At 33.2% G+C, this 14,988-nt stretch overlaps 1 protein-coding gene across 1 annotated transcript in view; it reads left to right on the forward strand.

The window, feature by feature from the left end:
• STT3B (STT3B, subunit of the oligosaccharyltransferase complex (catalytic)) overlaps window positions 1–14,988 on the forward strand; it is a 114,304-nt gene that overhangs the window by 75,839 nt on the left and 23,477 nt on the right. The window contains exons 4-5 of the mRNA XM_012646881.1: window positions 2,048–2,113; window positions 4,353–4,452. Coding sequence (XP_012502335.1) covers window positions 2,048–2,113; window positions 4,353–4,452 — 166 coding nt within the window. The remainder of the gene's footprint in view (window positions 1–2,047; window positions 2,114–4,352; window positions 4,453–14,988) is intronic.

Raw genomic sequence — 14,988 nt, forward strand, 5'->3', positions numbered from 1 at the left:
AATGCGGGTATTTATGAATTTCAAACCCATGTTCTTGCTACATCATTTCTCTCAGGCATTTCAATACCAATGTGTCAAAAACTAAATTCAAAAACCACCTATTCAGGCTGGCCAGCTGTCGGCCTTCCTCCTCCCCATTGATGGCTCATACCACAAGTTGGGAAACTAAGATTTCTCCTCGATTTCTTTTTTCCATTATGCTCCAAATTTAGTAGCTCACCAAAAAAATGTTGATTTGGCCCTTGAACATAGCTTCTCCTTTCCATCTGCATTCCTACCATTTTAAATTTAGACCTCAGCACTCACTCTGTTATACCAGCCTCTTAACTTCTGTGTTTTACTAGTGACATATTCTGACTGTCTATTCTTTACATGCTTACCTTAGTTATCTTTTAAAATAGTTTCCTATTTCAAATCCTCTTTTACTAGACTCCTTCTCACCTGTAAATGAAGACCAAATCTTGAGCATGACTTATAAAATGCCAGCCTGTCTCTTGAGCATCATCTCCTAAAGTCTTTTTGGTTCTTTCTGAATAGTTCAAATGCTATTCTCTGGTTTTGCAGATGATATTTCCTCTTTGTTTATTAATTCCCTTCTGCCTATTTATAATCCTTCAGGGCCTGCCTCTTTGAAACCTTGACTGTTCTCTTAGGTAGATTTTGTTAATCTCTTTTCCATTTTCATAGCACTTAGTTTATAATATCCACTTCCATTATAGCGCTTGGTGTATACTGTCCTTCATCAGTTCTAAGACGTACACTTCCCCCCACATTTTGGCATCTCTGAAATTAGGATGTATGTTACAAGTGACAGTCACAGATTCTGTGAAATGTGGTATGCTGATTACTTTTTTATTTACCTGCTTCTTTAGATAGTGAGCTTTTTGCAGGCTCTCAACTTTTAAATTCCACTCCTGTACTTACATCTGTGTGTCTGCTGCTGGATCCACTGTGGGTAGCTGACTGGGTGACTTGCGTTTTTTCTGCCTCATTGCCCTCAAGGTTCTGCTCAAATACCTCTACCTCAGTAAGGTTTCTTGTGATTTTAACCCAGCCAGAAATGCCTTCCTGCCTTTAGCATTCAGGATCTGTGAGGATATGTTAGCATTCAGTGTCTATGCTCACCATATGTTCTTTCTTATATTATGTTTTGACTGAAGTTCTTGCCTTTGTGTCTATCTTCCCAGTTGGGGCAGGACTGAGTTATAATTTGTGTGTCCAGCATAACTTAGCAAAGTTTTTTTGTGTATTAGTAAATATTGAGAAATATGTTTTATTTACTTTTCTCACTGTCTCTCAGCCTATATAGTTGGATTTAGAGTCTGAGGAAATTTCAGGATATGAACAGTATTTAATGGTTGTAAAAATACATCTTGATTTTCTTATAATAGATTGTAGCACTCTGGGTCCAGTTAGACCCAGAGAAACAATCACATTAGGTTATAAGAGAAGTTTTATAGAAAGAAATATTAACTATGATAAGAGTAACTAAGATATAAGGAAATTCAATATAAGGTATCCTAGGGCTGAGGGAGAGTACCCAAGGAAAGGTAAATTTGGAAGGTGTTTGGACCTCCTTGGATAGGATATGGTTCAACCCATTGACAGCAGAGAAGGTTAGTGGTTTGGCCAGGCTGGAACTGGTTTGAGCAACTGAACAAGCAACAGACTACCCACCAGAGTGTAGGCAGGTGGAGGTGATAGGGAGCTATTGTTCTGTGGCATGGTGTGCAGTGGGAGTCTGAATATCAGTGAGGGCAAGAGGCTTTTTAAAAAATGGAAACATATAATTGGTTCTTTTTAAGATTTTTTTTATTAACCGAAAACTACATAACACAAAAGAATCAGAGCTATTCTTAAAATGTCTACTGTTCAATGTTATGAATACATATATTAAATAGATCTGCATATCTGAATAACCACAGTACTTTTTCCTTTTTAATAAACTTTGCTTTTTGTAGCACATGTTTACTATACATTTAACTGTTTAAATTCAGGATCATTTATAAACATTTTCATTATATCATTCTTCTTGCTTGTTTTTTAGGTGAAATCTGTAAAAACTGGGTCAGTTTTTTGGACAATGTGCTGCTGCTTATCGTATTTCTATATGGTAAGATTTCATATTTGAAACTACGTGAAATCTAACAGGTGTTTGGCAATTAGAACAATTCCTTCCTCTCTCTCTTTTCTCATCCAGAGCTGTTATAGTTTTCTATTTCTTTTCTCCTGAAGTCTTTAGGATTTTGATTTTGTTTCATGTGTTCCCTTTCATTAACCTACCATCCTTTTTCCCCTACGTACCCCAGGTTCTATATAGACTTATACTTTGTTGGGGAGGACTAGTACTTAACCCCTCAAATTATAATGGTTGCAGCAAGTAAAACAAAACGTTTTCTTTTCATATATACAAATTCTAAACTGTTTTAACGACATTTAGACTTAAATATTATTTTTCTGTTGTTCTTAGCTTTATTTTTTCAATTGCTCTGACAAGTAAATATTTTCCAAGTTAGACTGCAAACTAAAATGGAACAGGAAATTTTGCCTGTCAAATGTTGAACATGGAATCATGTTTAGATGAAATAAGCTTTTGTTTAACAAACTCAAATAATTTTAAATATTCTAAAAATTAGTTCTCATGTATTGGAATTAGTACCTGAATGATAGTAAAATAATCTGAGTTTTTAACAGTCATTATCTACTCTATTTAGAGACTTCAACTTAGAGCAGAGAAATAAGAGCACTTAGAACCCTTGGTGAAAGATAACCCAAGTAAAGATTAACTGAAAAGACGGCATGAAAAAAGGTTGTGGGAAGAATGTTCTTCTGGCCCATTCTGCTCTCTTTTCATTCCTTAAAATAAATGAAGGAAAATTCTTAAAATGATTTTATGTGGGCCAGAGAATAAATAAATAAAGCTCTGTAGTGAAAAATCATATGTAAGATCAGAAAGTATTTTTCAAAACATCAAATTGCTTTCAGTTTTTCTTTGTTCTAAACTGGACAAAGTAGATTAAGCTCTATTTTCAAAATCCTAGTAGTTCTGTAGTTATTACCTAAATAATGGTCACATCCTCTGGGTTAACCTGTAAACTACTTTACATACTTTTTACAACAGATTTTGTAAGATTGGGGTTCAATATTACATCTTTGTTTTTCTTTCACTCTTTTCCTCACCATAGCCCATATAGTAGTCTTTTGCTGAAAAATAATGATAATTTTAGCTAACTTTGTTTTTTTTCTTTTTAAACAAAGGTTATAGAATATGTGCATTCAAGTTATCCATGGCCCTTTTAAAATAGTTAAAGACTGGGGCTCATTCTGTGCAATTGTACTGAGTGATATAATAGCAAACCTATTCTCTTTCAAATTTAGACTTAAATTTTTGGAAGTAGCCAGAAGTCTTTCAGTTCGGACCCGTGCTTCATTAGAGTAACATTGTTTTTGGTGAAAAATAACATGTGACTGAAGCAGCAAACTGATGTCCTTTCATGTGTTGAAAACTGATGACAGTTTCTTATTAAAAAGGTTCTGAAATAATGTAGACTTAGACAAGGGCAGCATTATCAGAATAGATATGTTAACTTATCATCTCCTAAAGTGACTATTGATACAGATGATTCTTTCAAGCTTTTAATTATTAGAGTACATCCAAGAACATTGATCTTGGCAAGAGCTTATCGCCTATTATTCAATATATCGAAAAAATTCATAAACTCTGTTGGTTGAGAATGTACATTTCTCTTCAGAATATTTATTAATTTAGACCAGAACATCTTCAATTATTCTGATATATGTTATCGGCCTAACATTGAAATGTGGTCTTGCTTTGTAATACAGTTATAGGGAAAAAATATACCCAACTAGCACTTTTAAATTTGAGAATTTCAAAACATATTTAGATCATCTAAATATTTCTTTTAATTGAATTGCGAACTTTCTTGCAGTGAATTTATCATCAAAAATGGGCGAAGTAAAAGCTGTTTTTTTCTTTTCAGAATTTACAATCTGTATTCTAAAACTTCTTATCTCCGTGATAGCCTGTTTACTGCCAATTCACAAGTTATAATGCTCTCAGCTTTCCTATTAAATCTAGCTTAATTTGAACATTTCACTAGTAAATTTATAAAAGCATATTGGATTTGTGAGATCATGTTATTTTAATTATCAATAAAAATGAGAAATAGGTTATATATATAAATAAATCCATATTTAAGCATCTCTCAAACTTAAAAATCCTAGTGTTTTATATTTGTTCATTATATGTTTAGATTGTCAGTTGAATAAAACTTACCTATTTTAAAAAAGTAAAAATATAAATTATTTAACTTGCATTTCTTTTCCCATAGGTCTCCGCTTGGGGTGGTTATGTGTTTATCATCAACCTTATACCACTGCATGTATTTGTGTTGTTACTGATGCAGAGATACAGCAAAAGAGTCTACATAGGTAAGTAATTTGACTTTTGAAATTTGTCAACTAAGCGGTGTTTCATACACATTCTTTCCATTGAACAGACATTTCTGTTGGGTCAGTAGTACCCAAGAAAAGGTAAAAATAATTTTATATTCATTTTGCTTTTTATGTTAATAAAGGTCAGGCATTTTTATGTAACTGCTTTGTCATCAGTTTTTCCTTGATAAGTTTTTGTTTTGTTTTTGTAGAAATTAGAAAATAGTTGGGGTTTAATATTTGTCAGCCTTTTTTTTCCTCAATTTTGGGAAGTGAAAATTTTTACCATGAAAATCATTTGTATTTTTCAAATCGTACTTATTCAGATTCTGCTTACTTGCTGTGAGAGATTGACATCCTCAAAGTAAATAGTTTAATAAACTTCTGAAAGCCTTTTTAAGTATAGTATACAAATAAACTAAGTCTCTGATGTCTCTAGAAAAATCTTTATTTTCTCTACATGTTTTAAAGCAAGTCTTTTTACCATGATGCTTAGTTATGGATGATGTCTCACCTTAGAGCTCATTTTTCACAATAGAGATAAAATTTCTATGGGTTGAATGAATCAGAAAGCAATTGTGGTCTGAAATCAGTGTCTTAGTAAAAATAATACTATTCTAATTATGTTGTTGGAAAACAGTAACACAAAGGTAAAACTTATTTAAGTAGGTTCGTTTTTAAAAACCTAATAGCGTGGCAGTTCTACTCCTAGATATTTACCTAAGAGAAACAAAAATACATATTCACACAAAAATTTCTATATGAATGTTCATAGCAGCATTTGTTATTCATAATAGCCAAAAAATAAAGACGACACAAATGTCTATCATCTGATGAATGGATAAATAAAATATGGTGTATTCATACAATGGAATATTATTCAGCCACTAAAAGTAATGAAATGCTGATACATGCTACAAGATGAACTTTTTTTAATTTAGTTTTTGAATAGTATATTCACATAGTTCAAAATTCAAAAAGTACAAAAGAATACAACTAAGAAGTCTTTCTCTTACTCCTGATCATTGATTTCCTTCCATGTAGACACCCAGTTACAATGTGAACTTTGAAAACATTATGCTGAGTAAAAAAGCCAGACATGTAGTATAAGATTCTGTTTGTATGAAATGTCTAGAATAGGCAAATCCATAGGGACAGACAGGGATTTGGGGAGGGGGAGAATGATGGAGAGGGAAGTGGAGGAGTGACTGCTAATGGATATGGGATTTGTTTTTAGAATGAGAAAATGTTCTGGAATTAGTGATGATGGTCATACAACCTTGTGAGTATATGGTAGATCTTAAGGTGAATTTTACACTACAGAATTATGTCTCAGTAAAATAAAAAAAGTAACAAAACCAAAAATTCACAGTATGTTAATTTCATTTATAATCATTTCAGCATACTTTGTAACATGATTTGTAACTGTCACCACTTAAATAATATATATCAAGTTCTTATTATGCATCACAAACTGTTCTGAATACCTTACATGTATTTAACTCATTTAATCGTTAGAATCACACTGTGAAGATCAGTACTGTTACTGTCCTCATTTTATAGATGAGGAGACATAATAATTTGCTCAAAATCATGTAGCTAGTAATGGAGCTGAGGCCTGAACTAAGATATTTTGGCTTCAAAGCCCGTGATGCTAAAATCCACTATAACTGTGCCTCCCTTGTATATAACCATACTGTTGAAATATATCAACCTATGATATTTTTCTACCCTGAAAGCACTATAAACAGTAGTTGGAATCTGGAAAGGAGAATGATAGATTAAACTATAATCCTAAGATTTTTGTTATGGAAAAATATAAGGAATTTTTTTAAAATTAAATAGCCATAGGGAGGAACTAAGAGGGTTTGTGTTTGTTTATTTGTTTGTTTGTTTAATTTAAAAAATCTGAGGTTCTGGACATTTAATAGTCAGGGTAATAGAGTAGGTAGAAAATTGAAAAATATACTTTTATGAAATGCCCATGAATCAAGAAAAGCCAAGGAGAGGTCAGAAGTAGTCAGGTAAATACATTGTTAAAGAAGTCAAATGGAAGTATTTTCTACATAAAAGTTAAAAACACGTGTGTCCAACTCCCCTTGAACATTAGCACCAAGATCTAAAAGAATGAGAATTTGAGAAAGGACCTTGTATTTATTAACTAGGATTTTTCTGGTCACTCTAGAAAAGCATGCAATTAATACTACTTTGGTTGGCTCTTGAGAATATTTCTTCTTTTCAAAGGAATGAAAAATAAAATGGTTTAGGGATGTATGTGTGTATAAAGTTTGATTAGTAAATGTTTCAGGTAATCCTCATAGTGTTCAATTCTCCACGTTACCTCCCTGGTTTCTCTTACTTTACCCATGTAATTATGTAGGAGTATTATTGATGATTTCTATTCTGCTTTCATAGAGTTTGTTTTTAAGTGTGTGGAAAGTGATAGCATAGAGCAAGTGTTTCTCTTCTTTCATCCAAATTTTATCAGGACTTAAGTTTGATATCTCCTAACTTAATGGTCCTAAAAAGTATGGAGGCACTATAAGGTGTGTGTATACACAGGTTGTCCTTTGCTTTTCGCACATAATGTCTTTTGTATAGTTCTCCCTCCCTTCGAGCAGAAATATTTGGATAAACAAGGATTGATAAATGGCAAACTCAGATAGTCATATTAACTAAACGTTTGTTCTAAGTATCAAATTAAGTGAATTTAAAATGAATTATTTGAAATAATAATGAAAAAAATTATTCCTCTTTTGAATGAATTTTTTGCAAGTGCTCTTAAAATCGGTTAACACAGCCACAGAAAACTGTCGAAGTTTGTTCACATGTGGAAAAGGAGGCACATGGAAGGTCGGTGTGGATGTATAGTGGTAGGAGAGGAGCAGCATGGGAGTTGGGAAAAGGTATAAGAAGAGCCAACACGAGAGGCCTTCTCTACTTGATAAAATTTTGGGAGAAAAAATTAAATTTTTCACGAAGACATGTTTTGTACTTGTTGAATTTCACTACATTGGGAAGGAGTATTACAAAAGTGTGTTACAAATAGGATTCTGGTGTTCTTGTGAGAACACCCAAACCTTATTTTGCACTATAGAAAGACCGGTTTGCAAGTGTCACATAACACTGAGATGTGAAGTGATTTTAACCTTTCTAATTTGATAGAAGTTTATTCTACTTTGTCTTTATGTCATAAGGAAATTATTAAAGGTAAGAAGATAGGTTTAGGGATGTTCACTGTGAGGTAAGTTGTAATTATGAAAATGTGGAACTAACTTAAATGTCCAGTAGGAAGATGACTGCTTAAATTACAGTGTTGCTTTATGGAATATTATGCAGCCTTTAAATTTAATCTTTTTGAGTATTCGATGATATAGGAGAATGTTAATATAAAGCAGACTAAGGATTACTGATGAATTTTTTTCTTCATACTTACTTCTGCTTTCCAGATTTCTTATAATGAGTATATATTAAATTCATAATAAATGAGACTTGGTTTTTAGTTTATACAAATGTGAATTTTTACCTCTCAGGGTTCATAAGGGCTGCATTAACTAAATTAGATTAATAATTTAAGCAGGCGGAGAAATTAGTTTCTAATATTGATTGATGCTGTTGCAACGTCACTGAAACACCTTGTATGTGGTATTGTCTGTTTTCTGCAGTGAGTTCATTTGAATGAGAAGAGTAACAGAATCATTTTTCATATTATAACTGAAACGTATTTTTTGATGATATTTGCTGGGAAGCATCATTAAAAGTAAAATTTTATAGATATACCATATACTTTCGTTTTGTACAAATTATTACAGTATTATATATATCTTGTGAATAATGAAAGATAATCCTAATATGGAGTCAATTAAAAGTAAAGCCATAGTCACTAGGAGTCATGTTTATAGTTGGCAGCGGTAAACAGAACATATCTAATGCTAGATTAACTTACAAAAATCAAACTTACATGCATGTAAAAATGTATTGCGTGTAAAAATTCTAGGATACAAGAACAGGAAGCTCTAGGATTTATTTTGTCTAATTCTGTCATACTGTTTTTGAGGAAATTAAAGCAAATCTGTTCATCAGATATTAAGGATCTAATAGAATTAAGTTTCGTGCTAGCCATTATGATACAAAGATATAATCAGTTTTACAGCATGTGATCAAAATGGAAGTGGAGAGAAGTTTTGGAAGTCAGTTTGGACTTTGAGTTTGAGGGAGGTCTTATTAGCTTCCCAGCTAACATGTCCTTTTGAAAGTTTTGGAAATACGTCTTGGTCTTGAGGGGAGAAAATAGTATAGCAACAAACTTACAAAGTATTTGTAGTGATGTAACCATAAAAAAGAGGTGCCACATCTTTGATGGCAAGAGTACATCCTCCAGAACCAATTTACCAGGATTCAATTCCTGGTCACTTAACTACTGTAACTTTAGACAAATTGTTTAATGTCTTTATGCTTTAATGTCCTCATGGGTCAAATAGAGATAGTCGTTCTTACCTTACAGATTGTTAAGGATAAATGAGTTAATATATGAAAAGTGCTTATAACAGACTAACACAAAAAAGTGCTGTTTAAGTGTTTGCTTCTATTAATGTTAAAGTTAAAAAGGAATAACCAGAACAGAAGGAATTCAAGAGGCTGTGAGAGGTGACTCCTGCATAAAGACTGAGGGAATAAAACCTCAGTGTGAAACTAAGGATTGTTCTGTTCTTTTCTAAGTGAAAATAAACTTCACCACAACTATTTTTGATTGTGAGACACATAATGGAAAGATAACATGTACGTTATAAAGTACAGAACAGCAACTAAAACACAACTGGTCATAGAGTGGTGTTCTTATTTTTCTTTATAATTTTGAAATTTAAGACAATAAATGTATATAATTGAAAAAAGTCAATTATTACTGCAAGGTTTATAGCAAAACCAGCAGTTCCCTCTCCCACATTTTCTTTAACTGGCTTGCTTCCTAAATTCTCAACCCCAGAGTCGACCACTTTCAGTTCTGTGTTATTTCTTGTTTTTATCACTGACATACTATAGACTCTTTGTTTCTTGATTTTTTTTCAATTTTAGATATCATCTATTTAATCTCCTGTTACTCTTACCCTTTTAGCTACCATCCATCAATTTCTTACACAAATACATACATAATACACTTTGCTACCTCTCTGCTTCTCAGTGTATTTATATTAGTTTTTGAATATGTATTTTAGCAGTTTTTAGAAAAATAAAAACTGATACCTATTTAACAAGGGACGAATACTACCAAATCTTATTTTTAAAATATACGGAATTGCTTTGTTTTGTCAATGTCCCTTGAAAAACATTAATTTTGTGAGCTTAAGATCAGAAATAGCTCCCATATGTTCACACATGAAATATAACAGGTAAAGCTGTATATTATTAATGTCATTGGCTCTTTACTATGTGTACAAATACTTATTTTATTAATATAGCTCATTCCGGGGCCTTGTGAAGTCTGTTCTGGGAAGAGGGGTAGGAGCATTGTGAAATAACAAAGACTAGCAGCAGCATACTGATGAAGCAACATGAGTTAATTGATGAAATAGAAGAGAAGCAACATTGCTGGTCTTGCACATAACTTGTACTGCTTTACAGGATCATTTAACCTAAGAAATTACCTGTCTTTTAAAGTAAATAAATGAGAACTTAAGTATGGAAAAAAACACACTTAAAGGCTGGGTGCAGTGGCTCACCCCTGTAATCTTAGCACTCTAGGAGGCCGAGGCAGGAGGATTGCTTGAGCTCAGGAGTTCAAGACCACCCTGAGCAAGAACGAGACCTGTCTCTCCTGGGGGGGAATAAATAGAAAAAATTAGCCTGACATTGTGGCACGCACCTGTGGTCCCAGCTGCTTGGGAGGCTGAGTCAAGAAGATTGCTTGAGCCCAGGAGTTTGAAGTTGCAGTGAGCTATGATGATGCCCCTGCACTCCAGCCTGGGCAACAGAGCAAGACCCTATCTCAAAATAAATAAATAAGTAAATAACAAATAAATCTCCTAGATAGACCTTTTTGTGTTCCCCATTTTATTCTCTCAGTATGTTAGCATTTTCTGGGAATGTGGCCCTATGCTGGACACTTTCCAGGTATTATAAATGTAAGTTTATAATTGAATTCAATGTGCTGATATTTGTCTGTTACTACATCTTGATACAGTCACTACTTAGCTCTGGAAGTTACTAAGGAGCATTATCCAATACTTTTATGTAAAAATCGTATATATTTCATAAGTTCTTCAGTCTTCAAACACACATGTGCACATGTGTACACAGTATATTGAACTTAAACACAGTTGTATTTTGTCGGGGTTTATTTTTCCTGGTATACTATCCTTGATTTCATTTTAGATATCAGTACGAGGTATATTTGCTATTTTAAAATGTTGTGATTTTCTTTATTCAAGTGGTTTGAACAGGTCATATCTTGCTGCTTTTACAAATCTGGAGCTTGTAAATATCAGTTTCACTGAGTCATTCTCTACATAGTTTACAATGAGCAATGTCCCTGGAAAAGAAAAATTATTGTTCTTACTCTATATGCCTGTTAATATAATAATGTATTTCTGTCTGCTGGTCAAGGGAAATCAGTGTTTGGGTTTTTTTATTGTTGTTTTCATCTTTAATCCATGTAAGTTTCTTGCTATTCTTTACCCTGCATATTTTACTAGAGTTCACAGTAATCTAAAGCGATCATGAAGTAGTAAAGTATCTTTATTAATCAAAGACTTTGACATTCTTACAAGCCTTTAATCATATTTTTTAATAAAGCAAAATTGGTTGGATTTTAAAGTATTTCCCCATTGTGTTCTTTTGGTTAATAATATTTTGGTTGAGAGAGAAGTTGGATAGCAAAGGAGTATTTTGTTAGCCATTTCCATTAAATATCAACCTGGAAATAAAGAAATTCAGAAATGCTAATGTGATTTAATGGTGGATTAAAGTTAATGGAAATATAGTATTTACATAACCTTTTCTAAATTTATTTACATGAAAGGAAGTATGATAGTAACTTGAAAGCATAAAGAGTAATACTATCAACATAAGTTGTAATGTCTTGTTAAAGACAAGGTACTTAAAGGTTGGCTTGAGGAACAGCAGGAACGTCTTCAATTTCAAAAATTTCAGTGGAACTTGGATCAAACTTTTCAGTACGTTTTATTCTACAGAGCAATTCATTTGAGCCCATTAAGTCAAGAGCAATGGTATATTTCTTTGTATCAATCTTGTCCCATCCCATATCTTTGGATATAAAGTATGTCGAGAATGAAAACATACTTAGAAGATTATTATTTGTCCCACATCAGAGAGATTTTCTTTGATCAAAAATAATTAAACAGGATAATATTCATGTGTGTGAATATATGTATGTGTGTATATATGTATATGGATATATCTTTCTAATGTTTTTTTTTCTGGAATTTTTCTAACCATTGGAATTATTATCTGCAGTAATAAATGCCAGTAATTGTGCATCCACTGGATGGCAGTGTGGTAACATTTCATGATGTAATAAGTGATTTACAACGTTATTGGTGTTGTGCATTTCCTTAGGGCTCACCACTTTGATGGAATGCTTTATTCTTCTGATTTAAAGGGTAAGAAAAGTAGGTTATTATGGATGGATAGAAAGTTGTAATAGATGGGGATAGTAGTTTAGGTCCAGGTTCCTAGACAGTACACAGGAAGGAGAATTGGTAGAGGGCGATTGCTATGAGTTTGTGTTGTTGAGGTGTTTTAGAGGTGAGTACAGACATTGTTAACTACTTGTCCAATGCCCAGGTCAAGAAGAGAAGAGATCTCCCCTTCCTTTAAGTTTTTATAAAACCCTCCCCCCATGTCACATGTACTTGTTTCACTGTATTATAGTAATTTGTATGTATCTCTGATATGACTGACTTATCTAATTCTTAGAGGATAGAATTGAACTGAATAAGCTTTTCTTTTTAGAATGTCTTGACTGTAATAGACATAAAGTTAATATTTGAATAAATAAAGATAAGTTTTAAATACACTATTAGATACTAAAGTAAAAGGTCTAGAAGAAAGCATATGTTTTCATTTTGCATGGAGATTATATTTATTGTTAAGAATAGTTACTTCACCATTTCTTTCTACTCAAGTATATCTAATTTCTTATTTTCTATGTTTTAAAATGTAGATTTATAAATGGGATTTAAATTGAGGGTGTAGCAGTGTATATGTAATTTTACAAATTTAAGAAGAGCAGTATTTAGCAAGGTGAGTCTGTGATAGTTGGCATTTTATATTACCTGGTAAGCAATTCTCAACTTTATTTAATGGATATACAGGTTGGGTATCCCTAATCTGAAAATCCAGAATTTTTTGAGTGCTGACATGATACTCAAAGTGCTCATTGGAGTACCCATTGAAGCATTTTGGATTTCAGATTTCCAGATTAGGGATGCTCAACTGGTAAGTATAATATGAAAATCCAAAATACTTCTGGTCCTAAGCATTTCAGATAAAGGATACTCAAACTGTACTTAATCTATATATTAAAGAGTGTTATGAGATACAACACATATTCCCATATGTAAACATCTCAGGATCAGTGATCCAAAAAAATATAAGTTTTGCCATCTTAATAGTAGCTTGTTTATGCCAGCAGTGAAGAAGCCTGGAGAGTGAGTGGTGAAGGCATTTTCCAGAGCTTGTTGAGAATCGAGTATTTTCCCTAGCAAGAAGTGGCCCAAAGCCTGGAAGAAGTGGTAGTCAGTCGGTGCTAGGTCTGGTGAATATGGTGGATGACAGAGTTTCCAAGTCCAGCTGCTGTAGTTTGAGCAGCATGGTTTGTGTGACATTGTCTTGCAAAAGGATTGGCCTCTGTTGACCAGTCTCGGCTGCTTAATCGCAAGCATCCTCATCATTTCGTCCATTTAGTTGCAGTAGACATCTGCTGGAATCAATTGACCAGGTTTCTTGAAGCTGTAGTGGATAACACCAGCACTGGACCACCAAACAGACACCATTAGCTTTTTTTGTTGAATATTTGGTTTTGGACTATGTTTCTGCACTTCTTTATATAACCACTGTGCTTGCGATCATCTAAAAGAATCTGTTTTTCATCATACATAACAATACGGTATGGAAATGGTTCACCTTTATATCGTGACAGCAAAGAAAGGCAAGCTTCAAGACGATTTCTTTTCTGATAATCATTTAATTCATGCAGTACCCATCTATCCAGCTTCTTTACCTTGCTGATTTGTTTCAAACGGTCCAATACTGTTGGATTAGCAATGTCAGACCTTGCTGCTAATTCATGCATAGGTTGACATGGATTCGCTTCCACTACAGCTTTCAGCTCATCATTATCCACCTTGGTCTCAGGTTGCCCATGTGGCTTATTTTCAAGATTAAAATCACTAGAACAGAACTTCTCAAACCATTGACGATGTTTCAAGCTGTCTGCGCTGCATTGGTTCCACAACAGAACTCATATTTGAAAATAACACAAATTTTTGACTTATCAGTGGTTCGACAAAAATTGCTCTAAGAAAAAATAGGAAGATAATCACAAGCCAAAACCTGCGTTTGAAAGACTGAGGATGTACCTTCACAATAAAAATAAAACAAGAAGTGTCAAAGTGAAATGTCAAGAGATATCAACTGTCAAACTTAGTACTTAGGGAAATCAGACATTTCATGCTTAATAACCTAATATTGAGAACTTGCCTGTTTCTATTAGTTCAGCTTTATTTGACATTAACCTATGATTACCAAGTAATACCAATTAAAGTCCCACCTGGCCTTTTTATTTTGTGAGGTTGACTTTTTCCTGAACTCATGTCCATCACTCTTATTATGAACTTGAACTCTAGCGCACCTGCCTCTATATGAAGTGTTTTCTTCTTTACTAATGGACAATAAATGTCTATGCAAAGTTGCATGAAAGTGTTGAATTGAGAATATTATCAGGCTCACTCTTCTCTTTTTGATTATGTCTGGAAAAGAACTTTAGCAGATGCCTAAGAAAAAATTTCATCTGTAGTTACCAAACAAGTGATTGCTGAAATTTTTACATTACCAAGCAAAATATGATCCCATTTGAAGAGAGAATACAAATATGAATATGACTATGAATGTGTATATGTGTGCCCACTATACCACTATCCTATACATGGTGTATAGTGTACAGAAATGCATGCTGTGACAATTTGCTATTCCTAAATATACCCCCAGGTTTTTTGGTAAGAGTCGTTTATTTTGTAAAAACTATACTAAATATTTATAAAATTATTGTTGTCATTGTACACTTTAAAACATCATTACCAATGAATTGAATGAAGTCAGTTTGATCCGTAGTGAAGAGGTTAGAGGCAGGAGTGTACTTCTCAATTACTGAACCAATACTGCCATTTCTAGGGGCAGAGTCTTTTAGACGTGTGCTTTGTCACCTGGTCTTTATTTTTTGTAGAGATGAGGTCTCACTGTGTTGTCCAGGCTGGTCTTGAACTCTTGGCCTCAAGTGATTCTCCCAAAGTGCTGTGA

Source organism: Propithecus coquereli, unplaced genomic scaffold, assembly GCF_000956105.1.
Source record: "Propithecus coquereli isolate 6110/MARCELLA unplaced genomic scaffold, Pcoq_1.0 Scaffold251, whole genome shotgun sequence".
NCBI classification, from domain to species: Eukaryota; Metazoa; Chordata; class Mammalia; order Primates; family Indriidae; genus Propithecus; species Propithecus coquereli.